The sequence below is a fragment of the Capricornis sumatraensis genome, chromosome 2, assembly GCF_032405125.1.
Source record: "Capricornis sumatraensis isolate serow.1 chromosome 2, serow.2, whole genome shotgun sequence".
In the NCBI taxonomy this organism is placed as follows: Eukaryota; Metazoa; Chordata; class Mammalia; order Artiodactyla; family Bovidae; genus Capricornis; species Capricornis sumatraensis.
The window spans coordinates 48799981-48826556 of NC_091070.1; the positions used below are offsets into that span (position 1 = coordinate 48799981).

Below are 26576 nucleotides of genomic sequence, written 5' to 3' on the forward strand. Positions count from 1 at the left end.
GTCAATTGTTGTTATTCATTGATTGTCTATTTGTGTTCCCTTGAGATTCCATATAAATATTAGCATGACCTATCTCTGTAAAAATGCCATTGGAGTTTTGATAAAGATCATACTGAATCTGTAGATCTCTTGTAGTAGTATTAATATCTTAATAATAGTAAGTCTTCTAATCTTTGACCACAGAATATCCTTCCATTTTTTTTTCCTTCAACTATTTTCATCAGTTTTTTTTTTAATGTATTTATTTTAATTGGAGGCTAATTACTTTACAGTATTGTGGTGGTTTTTGCCATACATTCACAGGAATCAGCCATGGGTGTACATGTGTTCCCCATCATGAACCTCCCTCCCACCTCCCTCCCCATCCTTCAGGGTCATCCCAGTTCTTTGACGTTTTCAGTGTAAAACTGTTTCACTTCCTTGGTTATTTTTATTCCTCAGTTGTTATTCAGTTGCTAAGTCGCCTCCGACTCTTTGCCACCCCATGATAGCACATCAAGCTCCTGTTTCCTTCACTATCTCTTGGAGTTTGCTCAGATTCATGTCCATTGAGTTGCTTGATGCCATCCAACTGTCTAATCCTCTGCTGCCCTGTTCTCTCTCTTCTGTCTTTCCCAGCATTGAGGTCTTTTCCAATGAGTTGGCTTTTCACATTAGGTGGCCAAAGTATTAGAGCTTCAGCAACAGCCATTCCAGTGAACATTCAGGGTTGATTTCCTTTAGAATTGAATGGTTTGATCTCCCTGAAGTTCAGGGGACTCTCAAGTCCTCTCCAGCACCACAATTAAAAACCATCAATTCTTCATTGTTCAGCCTTCTTTATGGTTCAGCTCTCACATCTGTACATCATTACTGGAAAAAGCATACTTTTGACTATATGGACCTTTGTCGACAGAGTGATGCCTCTGCATTTTAATGCCTCTGTCTAGATTTGTCATAGCTTTCCTTCCAAGGAGCATCTTTTAATTTCATGGCTGCAGTCACTATCCATGAAGAATGCTGAGTGCCAAAGAATTGATGCTTTTGAACTGTGGTGCTGGAGAAGACTCTTGAGAGTCCCTTGGACTGCAGGGAGATCAAGCCAGTCCATCCTAAAGGAAATCAACCCTGAATGTTCATTGGAAGGACTGATGCTGAAACTCCAATACTTTGGCCACCTGATGCGGACAGCCGACTCACTGGAAAAGACCCTGATGCTGGGAAAGACTGAAGGCAAAAGGAGAAGGGGACAACAGAGGATAAGATGGTTAGAAGGCATCACCGATTCAATGGACATGAATCTGAGCAAATTCTAGAAGACAGTGCAAGACAGAGGAGCCTGGCATGCTGCAGTTGGACACGACTTGGCCACTGAACAAAGTCACTGTCCACAGTGATTTTAGAGCCCAAGGAAATAAAACCACTGCTTCCACTTTTTCCCCTTCTATTTGCCATGAAGTGATGGAACCAGATGCTATGATCTTGGTTTTTTGAATGTTAAGTTTCAAACCAGCTTTTTAAATTCTCCTCTTTCCCCCTCATCAAGAGGCTCTTTAGTTCCTCTTCACTTTCCACCATTTGAGTAGTATCATTTCCGTATCTGAGGTTGTTGATATTTCTCCCAGCAGTCTTGATTCCAGCTTGTGATTCACCCAGCCTGGTATTTTGTATGATGTACTCTGTGTAGAAGTTAAATAAGCAGGGTGACAATATACAGCCTTGATGTACTCCTTTCCTAATTTGGAACCAGTCAGTTGTTCCATGTCCAGTTCTGTTGGTTCTTGACACACAGGTTTCTCAGGAGACAGGTAGGGTCTCTTGAATTTTCCAGTTCACTGTGATCCACACAGTCAGAGGCTTTTAGCATAGTCAGTGAAACAGAAGTAGATGTTTTTCAGTACTTCACTCTTTTTGATGATATTATATTTGTAGTTTTTAAAATTTCTTTGAGAATGTTTATTAGTAGTATATAGAAACACAACTGATTTTATGTGTGTTGATTTTATATTTTGCAACTTTGCCAAATTGATTTATCCTCACAGTTTCCTTGTGGAACTTGTAGGGTTTTCTAATACATACAAAATAATGTCATCTGTGAAGAGAGATAATCTTCCACTTTTTGATTTGGATGCCTTTTATTTTTATTCCCTAGCTGCTCTGACCGGAACCTGCAGAGTAGGTAAAAGTGAACATCCTTGTCCTTTGTGATCGTAAAGGGAAAGCTTTCAATCTTTTACCATTGAGTCTGCTGTTAGCTGTTGGCTTATCATATATTGCTTTTATCATGTTGAAGTAGAATCCTTCTCTTCCTTGTTTAATTGTTTTTAATCATGAAAGTGTGTTGAATCTTGCCACAGATCCCAAGGTGTCTCAGAGGTGGTGTTAGCCTGCTGGTGGGCAGGGCCAGTGTCTGGCAGTATGTGAGGGGATGGAGGGTGAGGGTGCAGGGGTCGTAGGAGGGGAGTATTGGTGGCTGGGCTGGATCCTGCCATAGCGGGCTGCAGGGGTCCTGGGCTGGTATCAGCCCGCTGGTGGGTGGGGCTGGGTTCCACGGTCTCTGTCTGCAAGGCCCTGGGGATCCGCAGCTAGTGCCTGTGCCCTCCTATGGGGCGGGGCTGTGTTCCAGGGTGGCTGAAGGCTCAGGGTCTTAAGGTAGCCTGCCTGCTAGAGATGGGTGGGGCTTTGTCCTGACCCAGCAAGTTGCTTGGCCTGAGGCTTCCCAGTACTGGGGCTGACAGGCTGGTGGGTGGGGCTGTGTTCCAGTGCTAATTAATAAACTAGAGGATGATTCTGAAGTGATGCTTCCCAGCATCAGTGTTCACATGATAGAGCAGGCTCCACAAATGGCTTCTGCCAATGCCTGTGTCCCAAAGATGAACTTCAGTTGCCTCCTGGATGATCTGACCCAGCTCCTATCAAAAATTACTGCCTCTTCCCTGGGTCCTGCAGCATGTGAGGTTTTACATGTGCCCTTTAGAAGTTGAGTCTCTATTTCCCACACCTGTGTCCCCTGAAAGTAAGCCCCGCTGGTCTTCAAAGCCAAACTTAGGGGCTTGTCTTCCCAGTACAAGACTCCCCAGGTCAGGGAGCCCAATGTGGGGCTCAGAGAACCTGCGTAACTGTGATGGTCCTCCCATTTGTGGGTTTCTATCTATCTGGGGCTTTGGGTCTTGACAGTGCTGCACCTATGCTCCTTCTACATCTTGCTATGGTTCCTTTTTTATATCCTTAGTTGGAAAAGATCTTTTCTGTTAGATTCTGGTCTTTCTCATTAATAGTTGTAATTTTGGTGTGCCTGTACAAGGAGGTGGGCCCAGGATCTTTCTACTCTGCCATCTTGGGAGCAAAATCTTAGCTACCCTCAAGTTTTAAAATAAAAACTCTACTAATATTTACCACATGTTACTCTTTCTGATACTTAAGTAAGTGTGTATGAAGATTCAGATTTTCTTCTGGTATCATTTCCCTTTTGCATGAAAGATGTCCTTTAACATTTTTTCCAAGTACGAGACCTTCCTATGCTTAATGATTTCTACTAACTTGTCTTTAAAGTTCACTGGTCCTTTTTCTCCATTATCCAAGTTGCTACAGAGCTCATCCAGTGGATTTTTACCACAATTGCAAACTTGGTCTTCCTTGTCATAGGCAGTGGCTGAATTCTTTGCTCAGCTCTTTAAATCTCAGCTGTCTCTCATAGGTTCCGAGGAGTCATATTATTTAGGTGTCTGCAAAGGATTTGAGGGATTTCCTATCTATCTGGAAAGTTCTACCATTGTGGCAGCACTGCTGTCCCTTCCTCAGCCCAGTATGACTGCTACTTTTTGCTTTGGGTTTATCCCTTGTGAACCATGAAATGAAAAATGCTTTCAGAAGCCAGTTAAATGTGGATCTCAACCAGTATGCTTTCAAGGATCATAACCACCTCCAGTTTCTGCTTACGACTGATGACATCTCTGCTTTCAAATCTAAGCTACATTGTTGGAATTAAAACCAAGTTGTTATTTTTTAAATGTTTTTTAAAATGGTAGAAGCGTGAGCATTGTTAAAACTTAAACCTAAGTTTTTATTGTTGATATAATTTTTCCATTAAAATACTGTAAAGAATACATGGGATTTTTTTCCTTTTACAGAATATAGCAAATGAAGAACACAAAAAAATTGAAGCATTAAAATCAGAAAAGAAGAAGCTAGAAAAACAAAAAGGAGAATTAATGATAGGATTTAAGAAACAGTTAAAATTAATTGATGTTTTAAAAAGGCAGAAGGTGAGTTTATCCTAAACAAAGTTAAAATAAATTGTGGATATTATTTGGCTCTTTCTACTAAGACATTTAGTATTTCTCCTTCAGGTATAGTTTTTATTGCCATGCTTAGTCACAAAATGTTATCTATACATTGATGCAAGTAAATTAGCAATGTTTACTAGTTCTATTTCCATACAGTATGGATACTCCCTAACTAAAGAAAATACCAAATATAAAAAATAAAATTATCTTAAAAAGGGATCAGTTTGCCTCTTGAAATCTTGAGAGTGAAACTGATTCCAAACCACTTTTATTGTGGTCACCACACAAGTTTACCTAGTGGTTAAGAGGATGTGAATTCATGTTTTTGCTACTCTCACCTTTTGCAAAGATTAGGTATTACAACACTGCCCAGGTTGGCCAGTAGGCAAGGTTTTTAGTGGCTAATCACTGAATATAATTATTATTTAAACTTGTTTATTGTAATTAGAATTATACATTTCTATAACAGAACTCAGCATTATACATACACTTGCACAAATTTCCTATTGTTCTGTGATCTACTCTTAATACTAAATTAGACAATATTGATTTCTCTAAACACAGATGCATATTGAAGCTGCCAAGATGCTGTCTTTCACTGAAGAGGAATTTATGAAGGCACTTGAATGGGGAAATTAAAGTGATCTACTTGTAAACCTCTAGTGTGTGGTGGATATACTCTTAAAGTAAATTTAGATTTGGGGATATAAAATTGATACCTAATTATTAGAAATGTTTTATAAAATAAAGCAACAGAAATTTAACTTTCGATTCTGTTATCTTTCTTATGACCTTCTAGCCCCTTTCAGCTGCATATGAATAGAAAATATTTTATGCTCTAGAGACTTAGCTTTAGTTTGTAAATGATGTTTACCTGAGAGAAACTGTTTGTATGTTCTTATTGATATAACTGCATTAGGTAATAAAGCACTCTGTGCTTTTCTCCTCTCATAATAAGAACAGTCTTCCCTGGCCAAATCAAGGAAGTGAAGTTCCTAAACACAAACACAGAAGTGGTATGAAGAGTTTAGTCTCTTGGGTTGTTTTGATAGATATAGGTATCTACATGTAACAGAAAAATCCAAACTTTTTGGCCAACTCAATACATGGAGTGTTTTATAAAAATCAGATCTTCAATTTTATCAGTGATTGAAAGCAAACTTGCAGTTAAAAGTATTAATTTTTATAAGAAAACATTTGTTTTCTTATAACTGTTTATAAATGATACATTACAGAAATGTTTTAGAAAATCCAGAGACAATGGAGGAGTCCTACTCACTGAACTCTAAAACAGAAGTCACACTGACACCTAGTGGTAACACACAAAAGAACCCAGGTTTTACCAAATCTTGACGGTATCATTTCTCACAAATTTCGCTCCTTTTTTCTGATATGCTTTTCTAAACTCTTCACCAAGCATATCAATATCATCCTCATTTTTGAATACTCCCTACAAGAAAAATATTTTGTGGGTTACTTTGAATGCCAGAATATTTCAATAAATATTCTTAAAACTAAGAGATATAGATAAGAAGTTTATAAAGTTATTTTTAATATAATGAAATTAGTAAAATATTTTTTCTGTAATTATGACTTACTATACATATATACTTAATATTCTTAGACTGACCTGATGTCCTGTTAGAACGTGTCATAGGAATCTGGATTCTTCTGCTTTACTACTCTAAGTACTACTGCTCTTGTGGACTGAATGGGAATCAATTTAATCCACACTGTACCCTCCTACCCTTGTTTTGAAACAGCCCTGCAGTATATGAGGGAGGAAATGAGCTTCGCCAGATTATGCAAGGGACTGGCTCTTGCATCAGTTCTGTCTCTAGTCAGCTAACTTCAATCTTTCAGGAAAGAATCCAGGTGTAGAGTTAAGTCAACTAACCTCAATCCCTTTAAAACAAAATTAAACTTAAATATTTACTTATCTAAAGAATCCGAAGAATAATTTAGGTCATTTGGAGCCACTAGGATCTAAAGGATAAAATCATTTTAGGTTATCAGGTTCTCCCATTCCACAGTTATTTTGCTACACAAATACCTAAACCCTAAGACTTGCTCAGAATTTATAGTCTAGTTTATTTATCAATTCCATATGGCTTTTGTCATTAATATATCATTTTGTATTCATTCTAACCAATTAGACTATCAGGTCCTATGGACAGGTTACAAAGCAGGCGACCTGGGTTTGATCCCTGGGTCAGGAAGATCCCATGGAGAAGGAAATGGTAACCCACTCCAGTACTCTTGCCTGAAAAATCCCATGGACGGAGGAGCCTGGTAGGCTACAGTCCATGGGGTCGCAAAGAGTCGGACACGACTGAGTGACTTCACTTTAATTTCTCATTTCTTTCTCCTTCCTTTTGCACAAAACAAAATATACACTTGATTTTTTTGATTGAATAAAGTATCAAATGGCATAATTTCTGTATCTGAAGGGTAGAAATGTTATTTACTTTAGTTCATATGTTTATGTGGTCTGAAACTGTTATTTTTATAGTCATAATTTTCATATGTATTCTCTGGAAGTAATATTCTTTTTAAAATAAAGGGTTACCTAGTTATATACTGTAACCTCCTGTTACAGAGCAGATCTCAGACTCCGTTCAAGCTTATGTCTATCACTACCATTACAGATAACAAGGCTGTCCTGTGTATCACCTGCTTTGGTGTCCAGCATATCACATTTGCTTTAGTTTTAAACCTCTTACACTGGAGAACAGAACCTCTAAAATTTAAATACAGAAATTCCAGCTCAAATTTAATAGAAAGTGCCAAGACCAACTCTCTCATTTTGGAGATGTTCAATTACTAACTCACATAACATTGCTGCTTTGTAACAGCAAGAAGGGAGTGAAACCCAGGCCCTCTGAAATCCTAACACCATGTCTTCCCCCACTCTTAGAGGCTATGAATTAAATCTCACTCACTTTAGGGAGATATCCTAGTAGTTTTGTAGCGTGTTCTTTGAGAAGTTTTAGTCTTTCTTCTTCAACAAGTGCATTTATACATCCTTGTCGTCTTTGCTGCCACTGCCATTCCTCCAGTTCACGTTGCTAGAAATGTAAATAGAACTTACTATCATAAAACACATTAATCTCTTAATAATGTGGCAAACAAAACTATTCTTGCAGTAAATTAAGATAAAATTGATAGATAATATATCTTTTATATTATATTATGTATATAATATATATATTACTGTCATGCTGCCTTTAAAGTTACAAGGAAAATAGTTATGACTGATGGTAAGGAGGCAAGTACATATTTTCAGGACAAGTCATCTTCATTACCAAGAAAAAAGGTTCAAAGAAGTGATTTCCCAATTAATTCAACAAATATTTATTGAGTGCTTACCATACCCCAGGTGTTGAAGGCAACTTACAAAGTAAGACCAAAAAAAGAAAGGTAGATAAAACAACAGGAATAGCTAAAAGATAAGCACTGCCATATACATTACGTTTCTTAGAGCCTGTGTGAGGTACAAGAGCAGCAGCAGATGTTCCCACAAAAGAACCAGTATTTGTCAGGGAAATGTTCTGATTGATAACCACACCAAACTTCTGAGCCGTGAAAATACAGAAGAGATGACTAGCTTTAACTCATTTTAGGGCTTAAAAGAACTCAGAGAAATACATCCAAATAAGACTTTTAAATGGGAAAGGATGCTAAAGGCAGGCCACTGAAATAATGATGAATTTCTGCCAAGAATTACTTTAGTTAAAATAGTATTAATACTCCAACTTTTCTTTGGAATAATCAGTTTAAGTCATATAAATCAGAAAGCAGGATGTCTGTCTTTTTTGTTACAATGAGAGGTAAGCTGCTTCTACATCACCTAATATTTCATTATTGGATGAAAATAAGAATGCTAGGACACAACCATATCCAATGCCAGTTAAACTTGGAATTGCTTCTCTGTCTACTGTCATGTCAGATGTACTACAGAATTAGAAGTATCACTGACAGCTAATTGAGAAGATATTTTCACCCATGTTACTACTGAATCAAAGGGTAGAATTCCTCTTAAATATTTTATCTCTAAGATGAAACAGGGTAACAGAATCTACTATAGAATCACTATATCTGAATTTTTTTTAGACTGCATTTCTAAGGCTAAAGGGTCAGATGTGGTCACAACAGGACTAGGTTTTTGCCAAGGGAATAAGCAAAAGTGTCCTATGGCAGTTTTCAGGAATCAGTCTTACATCTTTTGTCCCTTCTGCACTTCTTCCATCTGCTGCTTGAAACATGGCTATGAAGGTTGAAGAGCCAATTTAAACCATGAAGATGAGGGCTATACCCTACAGGGGCCATAACAAAACCCAGGAGGAGCCTGGGTTCCTGAAGACTATGACTAAAGCCTCAGTTTCTAGACTTCCATGTGAGAGAATAGTAAATGATCTCTTAAGCCACTGTTAACTTGAGACTCTGCTGCTGCTGCTAAGTCACTTCAGTCGTGTCCGACTCTGTGCGACCCCTTAGATGGCAGCCCACCAGGCTCCCCCGTCCCTGGGATTCTCCAGGCGAGAACACTGGAGTGGGTTGCCATTTCCTTCTCCAGTGCATGAAAGTGCAAAGTGAAAGTGAAGTCGCTCAGTCGTGTCCGACTTAGCGACCCCATGGACTGCAGCCTACCAGGCTCCTCTGTCCATAGGATTTTCCAGGCAACAGTACTGGAGTGGGGTGCTATTGCCTTCTCCAACTTGAGACTCTACTTGTAGACAAACATCATCCTAACTGATCTATTCCTTCTAACAGGGGGGTGTAAGAAAGTTATCTAATGTTGTGAGGAAAGCTCAATTGTTAGATTTTTGTCCGGTTGTGCGCATGGTCTCTAATTTGGGTTTTCCTTCTTAGGTAGACCACATTAACTACTTACCATAAAAAAAACTTTTTATAGTAAATTAGGGTAAATTTTTTAGAAAGATATGAAACCAATTTGTCTATGAGGGCAACTTCTGAATAGCTCTGGTGGTAGAAAGTATCTTCTGGGTAGTTTCAGATTTTGTCTAACTGGATTTATTTTAGAAGTAGATGGCTATTTAGGAGTATCTATGAAATCTTAAAAAAAAAAAAAAGAGCATGTCTTACAGGATTGTATAATGAAATAGATTCATGATTCTGTGAACATGAAACTCCATCCTTTTCCTTAGGCCAAGGCAGAAATGTGACCCAGTCTCACTGATATCAATAAAACTAACCCCACAGCTTCATTTTGGGAAAATACACATTTTTTTCAAAATTAAGATATAAATTTCTTAGAAAAGTATCTATGGCTTAGGTAATATTTTCATATTTCTTCCCTTTATAGCTGTCTTGGTAACTTTCCAAGCAGTTTTCTGATTATCTCTTTAAGCCACGAGATAGGACAGTCACTGGTTCTGCCTCTTTCTAGGCAAGGAGTATTGAAAGCTTTCTGTTCAATTTCAGAAGCTTTTAAATTTTCTGTCTCCTTGATCACTTTGCTCTGACACTGATAATCACCCTTACTGATTCAACAAACATTTACTAAGTATTTTCTGCTTGCCAGGAAAAATGCTAGGTGCTTTTTTTAGTCTCCCTTAAAGGTTACAATCAAAGATACAGAATTAAGATTTTTATCCACTAGGAATCCACCTGGTTAAGCAGGAGGAGGACATAATGAGTTTTTACTTCATGCTAACTGGTAGCAGATGGACTAGAATCACAAGGAGACCGGTTAGAAGACAATTTCAGTAGTTCACAGAATGATAATAAATGTCTAAATTATGAAGAGAAATGGATTTAATAAGAGTTATGGCAGAACTGGAATCAATAGGATTTGATGGCTAAAAATTATTAGGTAAGAAATGGGAAGAATCCAGAATGATTCCAAGGTAACAGCATATTCACTCAGTCACCCACCTGCCTGTCTTTAACCAAGATTCAGGCTACAGAAACTGGAAAACATTTGTCTGTCTGCTACTTTCTTTTGGAGAACTTAATTCTAAGGCACCACAAGATTTCCAGCTATGTCCTTTTAAGCATCTGGAAATACGGCAATAGAACTAAGACCTGATCAAGCATACAGGAGAGCCAAAAATTGCACCTCAAATCTCCCAACACTTCATGTAGCAGACGAAACACACAGGGCTGATCTCAGCTTTCTGTGGCATCCAGCTGTTCTCCTGGCCATTCCTTGGTCCTGTCAATGTTTTTCTTCCACTTGTACCTCCTATGTTCTCCAAGCCTCAGTCACTGGCCCTCTGATGGCTTCTCATAATATATTATTTGGAAGAATAATCTTAGTTTGAAACTGTGGGTTACTTAATGCCAGAAATGCTCTTCTAAGAAAAGCGGACCTAAGTTTTCTTCTGTTCAATTGCCTTCAGGAATTTTAACTTGCATTTCTAACTAAATATGACTAAACTGAAGTCAGTCCATCTTTTTGCTCCAATTCAAAACATGACAGCACTTGTATTCGTTGAGTTTCTCATATTTGAAACCTTGAGTTATTTTGATACCTTTCTCCACTCTACCCTATATGAAAGTGAAAGTGAAGTCGCTCAGTCATGTCCGACTCTTTGTGACTCTACCCTATATGGTCCAAGAAAAAAAAAATCACAAGTCTCATCTATTCTTCCTTTAAAAATATTTAAACTCTTCCCTTTCTCCTTCCACTGCTCTGCCAACCTACTCCAGGCCATCGTCACTTAAGGTACTACTTTCACCTGTTTTTTAATTAATTATTTTAATTGCAGGCTAATTACAATATTGTGGTTTTTGCCATATGTTGACATGAATCAGCCGCAGGTGTACATGTGTCCCCCATCCCGAGCCCCGCCTCCCACCGCCCTCCCTGTCCCATCCCTTTGAGTTGTCCCAAATGCATCAGCTTTCAGTGCCCTGTTTCATGCATTGAACTTGCACTGGTCATCTGATTCACATATGGTAATATACATGTTTCAGTGCTAGTCTCTCAAGTCATCCCACCCTCTCCCTCTCCCACAGAGTCCAAAAGTCTGTTCTTTATATCTATGTCTCTTTTGCTGTCTTGGATATAGGGTTGTCGTTACCACCTTTCTAAATTCCATATATATGCGTTAATATACTATATTGGTGTTTTTCTTTCTGACTTACTTCACTCTGTATAATAGGCTCCAGTTTCATCCACCTCACTAGAATGGATTCAAATGCATTTGTTTTAATAGCTGAGTAATACTCCATTGTGTACATGTACTCTTTCTCCTCTTGTTAAAGAGCATATTACAATAACCAGTTTCTACTGTATCATGGCCAGACTCCTCAGCCTATCATTCAGGTTTCTCCATGTGGTAATTCTATAAGCTGCCAACTAAGAATAGCCTTCCTGTCTTCTTTTATTCACTTTTTATGTATTTCTAGATAAATCCACATAAATGAAGTGAAGTTGCTCAGTCATGTCTGACTCTGTGACCCTATGGATTGTAGCCCACCAGGCTTCTCCATTCATGGAATTTTCCAGGCATGAGTACTGGAGTGGTTTGCCATTTCCTTCTCAGGGGATCTTCCCGACCCAGGGATTAAACCTGGGTCTCCCGTGCTACAGGCAGATGCTTTGCCATCTGAGCCACCAGGGTATCTCATAGTTCTGCCATAAATGTATGGCACTATTAGTATATCACACTGTCACCTTCTACAAATGTTTATATTTAAGAAACATATCCTTAGTATAGTAGTATATATAATCAAGTCTTTGAGGTGTCTAGACCTTATTTTCTTCTGCTAGATTAAAAGCTACCAGAATGAGCTTTTTTATTTTGGTTCCCTCAGCAGAATGCCTAGCAAATGAGTATCTGCTGATTATAAGAGTATTTTGGGGCTTCTTTTTGTCCACCATTCAGGAAAATCATTATGGTATTAATATATTAATCCCAGCTCTGCCACTTAACTTGCTATGACACCTTGGGTAACATATATCATCTCTCAAGATTCAGTTACAGTTCTTTAAACTGGGGGTAGTAACAGTATGTAACTCACAGGGTTGAAAGTTAAAAGTTATTGATTTGCTTGTAATGAATATAGAATAGTGAATGACATAAGAAAACAATAAATGTTAGTTATTGTTACTCCACTTGTATTACTACTTAAAAATATTTACCACATGCTTTATCAGCACTTTTCATATTTAGAGCTCTTTATCTTTCCAAACACTTATACATTATCTTACTTGCTTCTTAAAGGAGTATTTCAGTTTTATGAATGAAACATAGACATTTCAATGTGTCCAAGTCACAAACCTAGCTTCCTCACCAACTCTTAAATACACATTTCCAAGTAAGAAATTTTCCCCTGGGCCTCAAAATCTATGTGGACAAAATGGAATTATATATCTACCCCCTCAAAATCTCTTTTTCTTCATACATCTTCGTACATACATCACCACTCACTCACTGAATATGGAAGTGTGTAACAGCATTACTTATTAGTAGTAGATGAGAAAGGCTGGGCTGGAAGAAGCACAAGCTGGAATCAAGATTGCCAGGAGAAATATCAATAACCTCAGATATGCAAATGACACCATCGTTATGATAGAAAGTGAAGAGGAACTAAAAAGCCTCTTGATGAAAGTGAAAGAAGAGAGTGAAAAAGTTGGCTTAAAACTCAACATTCAGAAAACGAAGATCATGGCATCTGGTCCCATCACTTCATGGGAAACAGATGGGGAAACAGTGGAAACAGTGTCAGACTTTATTTTTTGGGGCTCCAAAATCACTGCAGATGGTGACTGCAGCCATGAAATTAAAAGATGCTTACTCCTTGGAAGGAAAGTTATGACCAACCTAGATAGCATATTAAAAAGCAGAGACATTACTTTGCCACTAAGGTCCGTCTAGTCAAGGCTATGGTTTTTCCAGTGGTCATGTATGGATGTGCGAGTTGGACTGTGAAGAAAGCTGAGCACCGAAGAATTGATGCTTTTGAACTGTGGTGTTGGAGAAGACTCTTGAGAGTCCCTTAGACTGTAAGGAGATCCAACTAGTCCATCCTAAAGGAGATCAGTCCTGGGTGTTCTCTGGAAGGAATGATGCTACAGCTGAAACTCCAGTACTTTGGCTACCTCATGTGAAGAGTTGACTCATTGAAAAAGACTGATGCTGGGAGGGATTGGGGGCAGGAGGAGAAGGGGACGACAGAGGATGAGATGGCTGGATGGCATCACTTACTCGATGGACGTGAGTTTGAGTGAACTCCGGGAGTTGGTGATGGACAGGGAGGCCTGGCGTGTTGCAATTCATGGGGTCGCAAAGAGTCAGACACGACTGAGCAACTGAACTGAACTGAATCCTTCTCTCAACTCTTCAGATCTAACTGGTCACCGAGACCCATCAATTTTAATTTCCTACCACTTCACTGATGGATTCCTTCTCTATTCACAAGGGTTTTCATCACCCCTCTCTGGGATAATTGTAATAACTTCCTGAAGAACTATGAACGGAGGTTTGTAACACTGTACAGGAGGCAGGAGACCAAAACCATCCACAAGGAAAGGAAATGCAACAAGGCAAAATGGTTACCTGAGGAGGCCTTACAATAGCTGAGAAAAGTGAAAGGCAAAGGAGAAAAGGAAAGATACACCCATCTGAAGACAGAGTTTCAAAGACTAGCAGGGAGAGATAAGAAAGTCTTAAGTGAACAATGCAAAGAAATAGAGGAAAACAACAGAATGGGAAAGAGTAGAGAGATCTCTTCAAGAAAATCAGAGATACCAAGGGAACATTTCATGCAAAGATGGGCACAATAAAGGACAGAAATGGTATGGACCTAACAGAAGCAGAAGATATTAATAAGAGGTGGCAAGAATACACAGAACTGTACAAAAAAGATCTTCATGACCCAGATAACCATGATGGTGTGATCACTGACCTAGAGCCAGGCATCCTGGAATGCAAAGTCAAGTGGGCCTTAGGAAGAAATACTACAAACAAAGCTAGTAGAGGTGATGGAATTCCAGTTGAGCTATTTCAAATCCTGGAAGATGATGCTGTGAAAGTGCTGCAGTCAATATGCCAACAAATTTGGAAAATTCAGCAGTGGCCACAGGACTGGAAAAGGTCAGTTTTCATTCCAATCCTGATACTCAAAGAATGTTCAAACTACTGCACAACTGCACTCATTTCACATGATAGCAAGGTAATGCTCAAAATCCTTCAAGCCAGGCTTCAACAGTATGTGAACCGAGAACTTCCAGATGTACAAGGTGGGTTTAGAAAAGGCAGAGGAACCAGAAATCAAATTGCCAAAATCCACTGGATCATAGAAAAGAAGAGAGTTCCAGAAAAACATCTACTTCTGCTTCATTGACTACGTAAAGCCTTTGACTGTGTGTATCGTAACAAACTGTGGGAAATTCTTCAAGAGATGGGAATACCAGACCACCTGACCTGCCTCCTGAGAAATCTGTATGCAGGTCAAGAAGCAACAGTTAAAACTGGATATGAAACAATGAACTGGTTCAAAATTGGGAAAGGAGTACATCAGGCTGTATATTGTCACCCTGCTTATTTAACTTCTGTACAGAGTACATCATGCTAAATGCTGGGCTGGATGAAGCACAAGCTGGAATCAAGATTCCGAGGAGAAATATCCATAACGTCAGATATGCAGGTGACACCACCTTAATGGCAGAAAGTGAAGAGGAACTAAAGAGCCTCTTGATGAAAGAGGAGAGTGAAAAGCTGGCTTAAAACTCAACATTCAAAAAACAAAGATCACAGTATCTGGTCCCATCACTTCATGGCAATTAGATGGGAAAACAATGGAAACAGTGACAGACTATTTTTTTAGGCTCCAAAATCACTGTAGTGACTGCAGCCATGAAATTAAAAGATGCTTGCTCCTTGGAAGAAAAGCTATGACAAACCTGGACAGCATATTAAAAAGCAGAGTCATCGCTTTGCTAATAATGATCTGCATATTCAAAGCTATGGATTTTTCCAGTAGTCATGTACAGATGTGAAGATTGGACTATAAAGAAGGCTGAGCACCAAAGAATTGATGCTTTCAAACTGTGCTGCTGGAGAAGACGCTTAAGAATCTCTAAGACAGCAAGGAGATCAAACCAGTCAATCCTAAAGGAAAATCAACCCTGAATATTCACTGGAAGGACTGGTGCTGAAGCTGAAGCTCCAAACTTGAGCCACCTCATGTGAAGAATCAACTCACTGGAAAAGACCCTGATGCTGGGAAAGACTGAGGGCAGGAGAAGAGGGCGACAGAGGATGAGATATTGGATGGCATCACTGACTCAATGGACGTGAGTCTCAGCCAACTCCAGGAGACAGTGAAAGACAGGGTAGCCTGGCATGCTGCAGTCTATGGGGTCGTAAAGAGTCACACATGACTCAACAACTAAACAAAAGCAACTGATCTTCCTGTCTCCAGTTGTACTCCGCTCATGTCTGTCCTCAGCACTGCTACCTGAATCATCTTTCCAAGTGCAGATCTTATCATGCAGCTCAATTCTTCAGTGGCTCCCCCCTGAATAAAATCCACCTTTAAAACAGCAGCCAAGACATCCATGATCAGTTTCCTCTCTGCCAAACAACATGTCCATTCTGTATAATTATCATCAATGCATTTGACATATCTTTATAATCATTGTTTTTAAGTATTTTTCTTAACCAACACTAAAAGCTCATAGATGACATGGAGTTAGTCATATTTATGTTCTCAACACAAACCAATGTCTAACACATAGAAAGCATCAATAAATATGCTCTAGATTCATTAATTAACGAGTAGTCAGAAAATGTATATATCATATGATTAGTGAATGGATATCCAACATCTGGTGCATAAACAGTTTTCAGTTATTTAGTGGATAAATAAATTAGCCAGTTGCTATTCAATGAAAAATGTTTTCCTTACTTTGTCTGCAAGGAACTGGTTGCGGCGTTCTTCTATAAGTTTCTCCACAGCCCTCTTGTGTTCTAGTTGCTTCATTCTTTGCTTCTGAGCATTCATTAATTCTATTCGATCATCCTCAGCAAATTTCGCCAGCATAGCTTTTCTAAATGTCTCCTCTTCCTCTTTTGCAGCCTGAAGTACTAATTCCTTCAAGGCCATTTGGTCCATAAAATCTTGCTTCAACTCCTTTTGCTTTCTCAATTTCTCTTCTGCTTCTTCCTAAATGACAATACATCTAAAAGTTAATTTAATAATTAACCTGTAAAAAAGTTAATTCAGTAATTGTTTATTTACAGTAGATTTATAAAGATAGGGTCAGATAGAGTTTGATTAAGCTTAATGTTACAATAAGAAATAAAACTGAAAACTTAAGCCTTTTCAAGGTAACACTTTGCCCATCCTTTAAAAACTAATAAAGTAGATGTTACCGTTGGATTGCTCATTATTTAAATTTTAACTAATATATATTTACCATCTTGTTTCTGTATTCAGAATTAACGCATTAACTTTGAAAAGAACTGTATAAAAATTTGTATATGTAAGTTTATTAAATTTGTCAACTATATAATCTGTACCAACTATGAATTATTCTAGAACCTTGTGTTCAAATCATTGATGAATATTTTTCAGAACAATAATCTACCAGTGAGAATCAGAAGTTTAGAGAAATTCAAATTTACTTGAAGCAGTTAAAAGTCCTTTCCTACAAGGTTTACATTTCCCCAACATTATTATGAAAGATTTCAAAACCAAAGAATTTTACAGGGATCCACCCATATTTGCTTTATCATTGATCTACTGAATTAGGACTGTTGTAAATTTTAAATCACTTGCTAATCTAACCAACTTTGCTCAATTCTAATACAAGTTCCAGGTAGGCCAGTATCTTCAAAATATTGCCTTAACATCCATGTGGCCAAGGGTACAGATACAACAAACTATAAGGGATTTACTACAGGCCATCAGAGGCATACAGAACTTCCAGGAAGGCCAGGGAACCAAGCTGTCATCCTACGGCTCAAGTCTCATGGTAACACTGTCTATGGTGACCGACTATCTCATGTGCTTACTTCTATCTTCATACCTTGAAGTGGGGGTGATGGCTACTGGAGGTAACCTAGTTCATATGAAGAATTCTAGGTAAGAGATAAATGTAGTTTTAACTACATTTCTCTTTGCAATAAAGCAAGACAAATGAATTTACAACAGGGTAGGATATGGTAAGGGTAGGAATGGGTTTTTTTGAGACAGAAAATATATTTATTATTATGCAAACAGCTATGCAAAATAGCTAGGGACCTGACAAGCTGCCCAAGGATTTTCCCAAATAACTTGTGCATCCCTGTATTACAGGTATCACATCAGTAACACATCCAGGAGAACAAAAATAGAATTCAGAAAACAATATCTCAGAGGCCCACCAGATCCTGATTCCTTTATGAAATACTCTATTACAGTGTTGTTGTTGGTTGTGTAGTTGCTAGGTTGTGTCCTGCTCTTTCAACCCCATGGACTTTATGTAGCCTGCCAAGCTCCTCTGTCCATGGGATTAATACTGCAGTGGGTTGCCATTTCCTTCTCCAAAGAATGGATTTTAAGTGAGCCAATCTGCAAGTATCAGTTACAGCAACTTTGTTAATTATATTGATCATTCAACCTCTTTTTCTTCATTTATCCCTATCTTTCCAAATTCTATCTTTTTCATAGTCTTCTCTATTCCCTGGTAGCTTAGATGGTAAAGAATCAGCCTGCAATGCAGGAGACCCAGGTTCAATCCCTGGGCCAGAAAGATCCCCTGGAGAAGGGAATGACAACCCACTCTAGTATTCTTGCCTGGAGAACTCCATGGACAGAGGAGCCTGGTGGGCTATAGTCCATGGGGTCACAAAGTCAGACACGACTGAGTGTCTAACATACACACACACACACACAATCCTCTTTTCAAATCTTATCTTTTTGTTAGTTCTCTCTAATCACTCTTACCTCTTTTGGGGGTCTTATACCATTTAATTTTTCATCATTTAATTAGATTCCATAAATATACACCTCATCTCACTAAAATTCATAGAAAACATATCTTATTTTCCTTTGGGATGCTGGACATATAGTGTTTTTTGTAATAAAAAGTTTGTATTTATTTGCCATCTATTGCATAGAAGTCAGAGACTCATTAAAGGCAGACATGCTGTGTCAGTTAGCTTTGAATTCCTCCAGAGCTTATAATAATACTTTGCACACAGAAATTCAGTACATACTGAGCCAAATGAATTCTTGACATTTCCTGGCATCCATCTCCCATACCAATTTTAGTTTAATCCAATGGTGAAGATATCTGGCTAAAGAACAGGAAAGATTTTGGCAAAACAAAACACCATTCATTATATTTTTTGCACTAGGAAAGTGTTCATATAGTCTTTGATGTGTCTGGATCTGGATTATATAGTTATATAATATGAACTGAATAATTTTCAATGTTCTAAAACCCAATATGTGGTTTGAGGAATAGCTGTTCACCAAAAGTTTGGATTAATTTGCTATAGAACTACTCTGAGTCTAGAAACTCTTTGGAGATGTCTTGGTCTGGGTTCTCCACTGAAAAACAGCCTTGAACAAGGACTTGTATACAGACATTTTACCATGGAGGGAATCTCAGGAAGCAGAGGTGAGGGACAAGCAGAAGTGAAGGAAGAGGAGCCAACACAAGGGGGCACCTGAACTCGTCACCACCGTGGACAATCACGGCTTCACCCTGCCAGGACGCTGCGAGCTGCTCACCACCGTGGACAACCACGGCTCCACCCGGCCAGGACGCTGCGAGCTGCTCACCACCATGGACAACCATGGCTCCACCCGGCCAGGACGCTGCAAGCTGCTCACCACCGTGGACAACCACGGCTTCACTCTGCCAGGACGCTGTGAGGAAGGCATGGGGTACCTTTCAGGACCTTCCCAAAAGCCTGCTACAGGTGGAGAAGCATTATCTATCGATTCCTGTCCACTGCTGGCTGAGGGATGCCCCAGTGTTACTCCCTGTCCCCACCCCGACATGTCAGGAAGCTCTCAGCAAGGCGTCAGTCTAAGCCCTCACAGCTGTTCCCCACAGTGGTCACAAATCAGAGGGGTTGCTGACAGGATATGACACAGGGCACACAAATCTTCTGATGGAGGAAAATGGCTTTAATAATCTTGTCTTTTTTTTTTTTCTACATTTTTTGAAATCACTGCATTTTTAACTCAGAAAATTGCACCATTGAAAATTTCATTTTTTTAGGACACAACTGAGTAATCTTTCATTATTTTTCTAATCTTTTCTCTTCACAGACCCTTTATCCCTTCAAATATTAAGCTACTAGATTTTAAAATGCTAATGTGTTCTCCTGATTTTTAGTTTACTTCTACTTGTATCTTTATTATTTCCTTCCATATTCTTACCTCCTACTTGATTAAAATGTTTTTCTCAGTTATTGAGTTGGCTGCCTACACAGTTTTCCCAGTATTTCTCACTTAATAATTGCCTGTGGATTTCTCTGGTGCTCCAGTGGTTAAGAATCCACCTGCTGGCTTCCAGTTCAAGATGGTGGAGTAGAAGGACATGCACTTGTCTCCTTCTGCAAGAGTACCAAAATCACAACTAGCTGTTGAATAGCCATCAACAGGAGGATGCTGGGACCCACCAGAAAAAGATACCCCATGTCCAAAGACAAAGGAGAAGCTGCAGCGAGATGGTAGGAGGGGTGCATTCATGATAAAATCAAACCCCATACCTGCTGGGTAGGAAACCCACTAACTGGAGAACAATAATACCAAAGAAGTTTCTCACACTGTTGTGAAGGTTTGGACCCCACGTCAGGCTTCTCAGCCTGGGGATCTGACAAAGGGACTGGACATCCACAGGGACTCTGCCCTTGAAGGCCAGTGGGACTTGACTAAGCCTTCCATGGACTGTAGGAAACAGACTCCAGTCGTGGAGTGTGCACCAGGACCCAGAGGCAAGGAGCAGCGAACCCACAGGGGACGCAAACCAAACTACCTGCTAGTGCTGGAGGGCCTCCTGTGGAGGAGTGGGTCAGCAGGGGCTCCACCAGATGGGGGCACTGGCAGCAGCAGTCCAGGAAGGTCCCACCTGGCGTAAGCCCTCTTGGAGGTCACCATTAACCCCAGGGCTGGGTCAGGCCAAACAACTACCAGGGAGGGAGTGCAACCCTACCCATCAGCAGATAATTGCATTAAAGCTTTACTGAGCAAGGCCCTGCCCACCAGAGTAAGACCCAGTTTTTCCCATCGCCAGTCCCTCCCATCAAGAAGCTTACACAAGCCTCTTAGCTTACTCCATCAGAGGGCAGACAGAAGCAGCAAGAAGATCTATAGCTGGCTAGAACAAAAGCTACATTATAGAAAGTTAATCATGATAAAAAAAAAAAGGCATAAAGTTATGTCCTGGATGAAGGGACAAGATAAAACACAAGAAAAACAACTAAATGAAGTGGAGATAGGCAACCTTCCAGAAAAGCAATTCAGAATAATGATACTGAAGATGATACAGGATCTCAGGAAAACAATTGAGAAGATGAAAGAAATGTTTACTAAAGACCTACAAGAATTAAAGAACAGAGATGAATAATACACTAAAAGGAATCAGTGGAGTAACTGAGGCAGAAGAACAGATGAATGACCTGGAGGACAGAATGGTGGAAATCACTGCCACAGAACAGAGTATAGAAAAAAGAACGAGAAGAAATGAAGACAGCCTAAGAGACCTCTGGGACAGCATTAAATGCACCAACATTCACATTAGAGGAGTCCCAGAAGGAGAAGAGAGAGAGAGAGGACCTGAGAAAATATTTGAAGAGATTAAGAGCTGAAAACTTGCCTAACATGGGAAAGGAAATAGTCAAACAAGTCCAGGAAGCACAGAGTCCTAGGCAGGATAAACCCAAGGAGGAACACAGCAAGACACATAGTAATCAAATTGACAAAAATTAAAGACAAAGATAAAATATTAAAAGCAACAAGGGAAAAGCAACAAATAACATACAAAGGAACCTATCAAGCTATCAGCTGATTTCTCAACAGAAACTCTACAAGCTGGAAGGGAAGGGCATGACATATTTAAGGTGAGGATAGAGAAAAACCTGCAACCAAGAATACCCATTCAGATTTGATGGAGAAATAAAAAACTTTCCAGACAAGCAAAAGTGAAGAGAATTCAGCACCACCAAACCAGCTTTACAACAAATGCTAAAGGAACTTCTCTAGGCAGGAAACACAACAGAAGGAAAGACCTACAGAAAATTAACCCAAAACAGTTAAGAAAATGGTAATAGAATCAAATGCACCAACCAAAAGACACAGACTGGCTAGCCAGATGAAAACATGTGCATGGATGCACTTCCACTTAACATATCACTCTGCTTGACCCCCCAGATTGTATGTAATTATTTTATATTGTTACGTTAATCATGTTCCCATTATGACTTGAAATTGTAATTATCTTTCATTTTTGTCTGGCTATTGACTGTGAAAACTGATAAACATCTTTTACTATTGTGATTATGTAACTATTACTCACTTACTGCCATTGTATCATGACTGGTCAACAAAAAAATAATAAGAACTCTATATCACCAAAAGTACAATTTAATAGAAAAACTTGTCATCACTTTTAAAATTCCAGATGCATATCAGAATTATCTTGGGAGTTTTTGAAAAACAGAAAGCCCAGGTACTGCTTTTTTCTCCAGAGCTCCAGATATCTTTCTAATGAGCAGCCATGTTTAATGGCTGTATGATGCTCTTTTACTTTTATCTAGTTTCACTTTTTCTAGTTCATATTCAGTGTTCCCATTTCGTTCAGTTTGTTTTCCAATTTCTTCATCTTTTTAAAAATTTTCTTTCTCTAGCCTTTATCAAGCATATTAGAAAAATTTTGTACACCTATATAGAAATAATATGTATAACATATTTTAGAAAACTTATGAATTTTTGCCTAATGAAAAAATGTATGACATTTTGATTCTACTTGTTTGACTTAATACCAATAGAATGCTATATTTCTAATTAAAAAACAGATATGCAACAAGCAACAAAAGTTTACTGTATAGCACAAAGAACGATAGTCAATATCTCATAATAACCTATAATGGAAAATAATTTCAAAAATTAATATATTTGTATATGTACAACAGGTGCATTGCTGTGCACCTGAAACATTGTAAGTCAACTATACTTGAATGAAAAATTTAAAAAATTTAAAAAATAAAATAAATTTTAAATTTTTCATGGGGATGACCCAGAGAGATGTTATGCGGAGGGAGGTGGGAGGGGGGTTCATGTTTGGGAACGCATGTAAGAATTAAAGATTTTAAAATTAAAAAATATATATATAAAATAAAATAAAATAAAATTTTTTAAAATTAAAAAATTTAAAAATAAATGAAAATTTTAAAAATAAAATTAAATTTTAAAAATTAAAAAATAAATGCAGGGGACACAGGTTCGATCCCTGGCCTGAGAAGACTCCACACGCCACAGGATAAGCCTGTGCAGCACGACTACAGAAGCGTGCGCATCCTAAAGCTTTTGCTCCACAACAAGAGAAGCCACTGCAGGGAAAAGCCTGCACACTGCAGCTGGGGAAAGCCCACGTGCAGCAACAAGGACAACAGCCAAAAACAAACAGAAAAAAATGCTTTAATGGCCTAATAGATTTTGATGTCATAATTTCCTCCTCTAAATTGTCTGCAAATATCCTCTTCAACCAATAATAATTGAATGTTTTCAGATAGTAACTTAAAATATTTGTTATTAAGTTCTAGTGGTGTTTAAACACCCTTTCCCCTTTCCAATAAATTTTCTTTGAAGATATAACAGTTATGTACTTCAGTACAACAATGTTCAGTTCAGTTCAGTCGCTCAGTCATGTCCGACTCTCTGCGACCCCATGAATCACAGCACGCCAGGCCTCCATACATGACAACTGAAAAAATCATAGCCTTGACTAGACGGACCTTAGTCGGCAAAGTAATGTCTCTGCTTTTGAATATACTATCTAGGTTGGTCATAACTTTCCTTCCAAGGAGTAAGCGTCTTTTAATTTCATGGCTGCAATCACCATCTGCAGTGATTCTGGAGCCCCCAAAATAAAGTCTGACACTGTTTCTTTCTACTGTTTCCCCATCTGTTTCCCATGAAGTGATGGGACCGGATGCCATGATCTTCATTTTCTGAACGTTGAGCTTTAAGCCAACCTTTTCACTCTCCTCTCTCACTTTCATCAAGAGGCTTCTTAGTTCCTCTTCACTTTCTGCCATAAGGGTGGTGTCATTTGCATATCTGAGGTTATTGATATTTCTCCTGGCAATCTTGATTCCAGTTTGTGTTTCTTCCAGTCCAGCGTTTCTCATGATGTACTCTGCATAGAAGTTAAATAAGCAGGGTGACAATATACAGCCTTGATGTACTCCTTTTCCTATTTGGAGCCAGTCTGTTGTTCCATGTCCAGTTCTAACTGTTGCTTCCTGGCTTGCATACAGATTTCTCAAGAGGCAGGTCAGGTGGTCTGGTATTCCCATCTCTTTCGGGAGATAAAATGTTCATTATATGTCCCTTGATGATTATACCTATTCTCTGTGATATCTGAGATTCATTTGCTGTTCCACTTACCTAGTAATAATGCTGCCTACCTGCTTCCCATTTGTTCATATATGCCTGTTAGCCTTCACGCATCATTTTATCCTTAATGCTTTGGGGGTTATTTGACATTAGGTATCTATAAGTGAATTTTATTAAGATGTTTCTTTAAAAGAACTGGGCACATTTTACAATCTTAAATGCAGGTAATAATTAAGGACTCACATGAAATAAATTTTGATATTTTACATTGTATCTATTTCTTCCTCATTGATGAAACAGTGTATCTAAGACAACATTGTTTTAATATAGCTGATAATATTACAAATAATACTAAGTATAATTAATTGTTATATATATTCATATATCTTATTTTATAAAGTGTTCAAACTTTTGGGACTTCCCTGGTGGTTCAGTGGTTAGGATTCCATGCTTTCACTGCTGACGGTGCAGGTTCAATCCCTGGTCAGGAAATTAAGACCCTACAAGCCATGCAACATGGTCAAAACAAAATACTGAAACTTCCAGCTTGTTAAAAAAAAAAAAAAAAACTTGGGTTTTTTATATTCTGTTGTCAACTTATTGAGTGTTCTTTACATATTCTGGATAAAAGTTATTTGTAAGATACATGTATACAGAAATTTTTCTCCCAAATGTGGCTTGCATTTTAATTTTCCTAACAATGTTAGGAAATTATTAATTTTGAGGAAGCCTACTTATAAACTTTTTATGGCTCAAGCCTTTATCCTAAACATTTTTAATCTTTGCCATTTCCAAGTTCATAATGACCTTCTCATGTTTGCTTCTAGAAATGTTTCAGCTTCAGCTCTTTTTATGTTATAATATGACACAGTATAACAAGTGCTGGCAAGGATGTGGAGGAATTGGAACTCTCCTACATAGGCAGTAATAGAGTACAGTGGTCCAGCCTCTATGGAAAACAGCTGGGAAGTTCCTCAGAAAACTAAACACAGAATTAGCATGTGGCCCAGCAATACCAGTACTAGTTATTCACCCAAAGGGATCTGAAAAAGATACTCAAACAAAAATTGTACACAAATGTTCATAGCAATAACATTCACAATAGTAAAAAAAAAAAAAAACGGGTAGAAACATATTCTATTGAATGGATAGACAAAATGTTGTATATCCATACACTGGACTATTATTCAGCCAAAAAAAAATGCGGGGGGGGGATTAATTATTGACACATGTTACAAAATAGATGAAACTCCAAAATATTATTCTAAGGGAAAGAAATCGCACTGCAAAAGGTCACATATTGCATGATCCCACTTATATTCAGAATAGTCAAATTCATAAAGACAGGAAGCAAATTAGTAGTTGCCACAGAGTCTTGGAAAGCATGGAAAGAGTGGTAACTGCTTAATGCAAGGTATCCTTTTGGGGTAATGAAAATGTTTTGGAACTAGACAGATGGTGGTTGCACAATATTCTGAATGTACTAAATGCTGCTTTAAAACAGTCAATTTTATGTTACATGAATTTTGCCTCAATTAAAAAAAAAAACCTTAAAGAGAAACCCAAGCCCACAATTATGGTTAGAGTCATCGACAATCCTTTCTCAACAACTGATGGAACAACTAGACAGAAAATCAGCAAGGACATAGGAGAATTCAACAGAACAATCAATAGAATCTAATTGGCATTTATAGAAATTCTAGACATTTAAACATATTTCTAGAACATTTCACCCAAAGTAGCAGAAAACATATTCTTTTCAAATGTCCACAGAACAAATTTAAAGGAAATAAAATCATATTGGACATGTTCTCTGATCACAATGAAATCAAACTATAAGTAACTTATTTTTAAAGAAAAATTTCTGGACATTTGGGGACTACATAACACAATTTTAAGTAATCCATTGGTCAGAAAAAGTAATCCATTGGTCAAGAAAATGAAAACATCAAAGTTAATGAAAATGAAAACAACACTGAAACTTGTGAGGTGCAACTGAAACAGCTTTGAGGGAAATTTATAGCACCAAATGTATATATATAGTAAAATGGATTTATAGGGGCATGCATTGTAGTAAACGTCTCTAATCAATAATCTAAGCTACTACCCTTTAGAAACCCATAGAAACCCATAGAAAGGAAGCAAAGGGGAGTAAATAAAGAGCAGAAATAAATGGAATTGAAAACAGAAAACTAATAGACAATATCAAGGAGGCAAAAGGCTGACTCTTTTTTAAAAAATTAATGAAACTGAAACCATAAAACTCCTACAAGAGAACAAAGTAAGTTCCTCTAAATCAGCCTTGGCAATGAATTTTTAGATTTGACACCAAAAGCGAAATAAACAAACAGGATTACATCAAACTAAAAAGCTTCTGTACAGACAAGAAAATGAAGTAAAAGTCACTCAGTTGTGTCACTCTGTGACCCCGTGGACTGTAGCCCGCCAGGCTCCTCCATGGGATTCTCCAGGCAAGAATACTAGAGTGGGCTGCCATTTCCTTCTCCAGGGGATCTTGCCAACCCAGGGATTGAACCCAGGTCTCCTGCACTGCAGGCAGATTCTTTACCATCTGAGCTACCAGGGAAGACTACAAACAAGGAAATCATAACAAAATGAAAAGGCAACCTATGGAATGGCAGAAAACATTTGCAAATTCTGTACCTGATAGGAGTTAATGTCCAAAATATATAAAAATGACATAAAACTCAAAAGAAAAGAACAAAAGAAATCCGATTAAAAAATGAGCAGATGACCTGAACAGATGTTTTTTCCAAA

General features: G+C 38.2%; 2 protein-coding genes across 3 annotated transcripts in view; one reads left to right on the forward strand and one right to left on the reverse strand.

The window, feature by feature from the left end:
* TEX9 (testis expressed 9) overlaps positions 1-5001 on the forward strand; it is an 89525-nt gene extending 84524 nt beyond the window's left edge. For both annotated transcript variants that reach the window (XM_068965279.1, XM_068965282.1), the window contains 2 exons: positions 4110-4244; positions 4830-5001. In XM_068965279.1, coding sequence (XP_068821380.1) covers positions 4110-4244; positions 4830-4904 — 210 coding nt within the window. In that variant the 3' untranslated portion in view covers positions 4905-5001. The remainder of the gene's footprint in view (positions 1-4109; positions 4245-4829) is intronic.
* Positions 5002-5623: 622 nt separating this feature from the next.
* The window catches only part of MNS1 (meiosis specific nuclear structural 1), an 88970-nt gene continuing 68017 nt past the window's right edge, over positions 5624-26576 (reverse strand). The window contains 4 exon segments of the mRNA XM_068992543.1: positions 5624-5650; positions 5653-5715; positions 7208-7333; positions 16149-16406. Of these exon segments, the coding sequence (XP_068848644.1) occupies positions 5624-5650; positions 5653-5715; positions 7208-7333; positions 16149-16406 (474 nt within the window).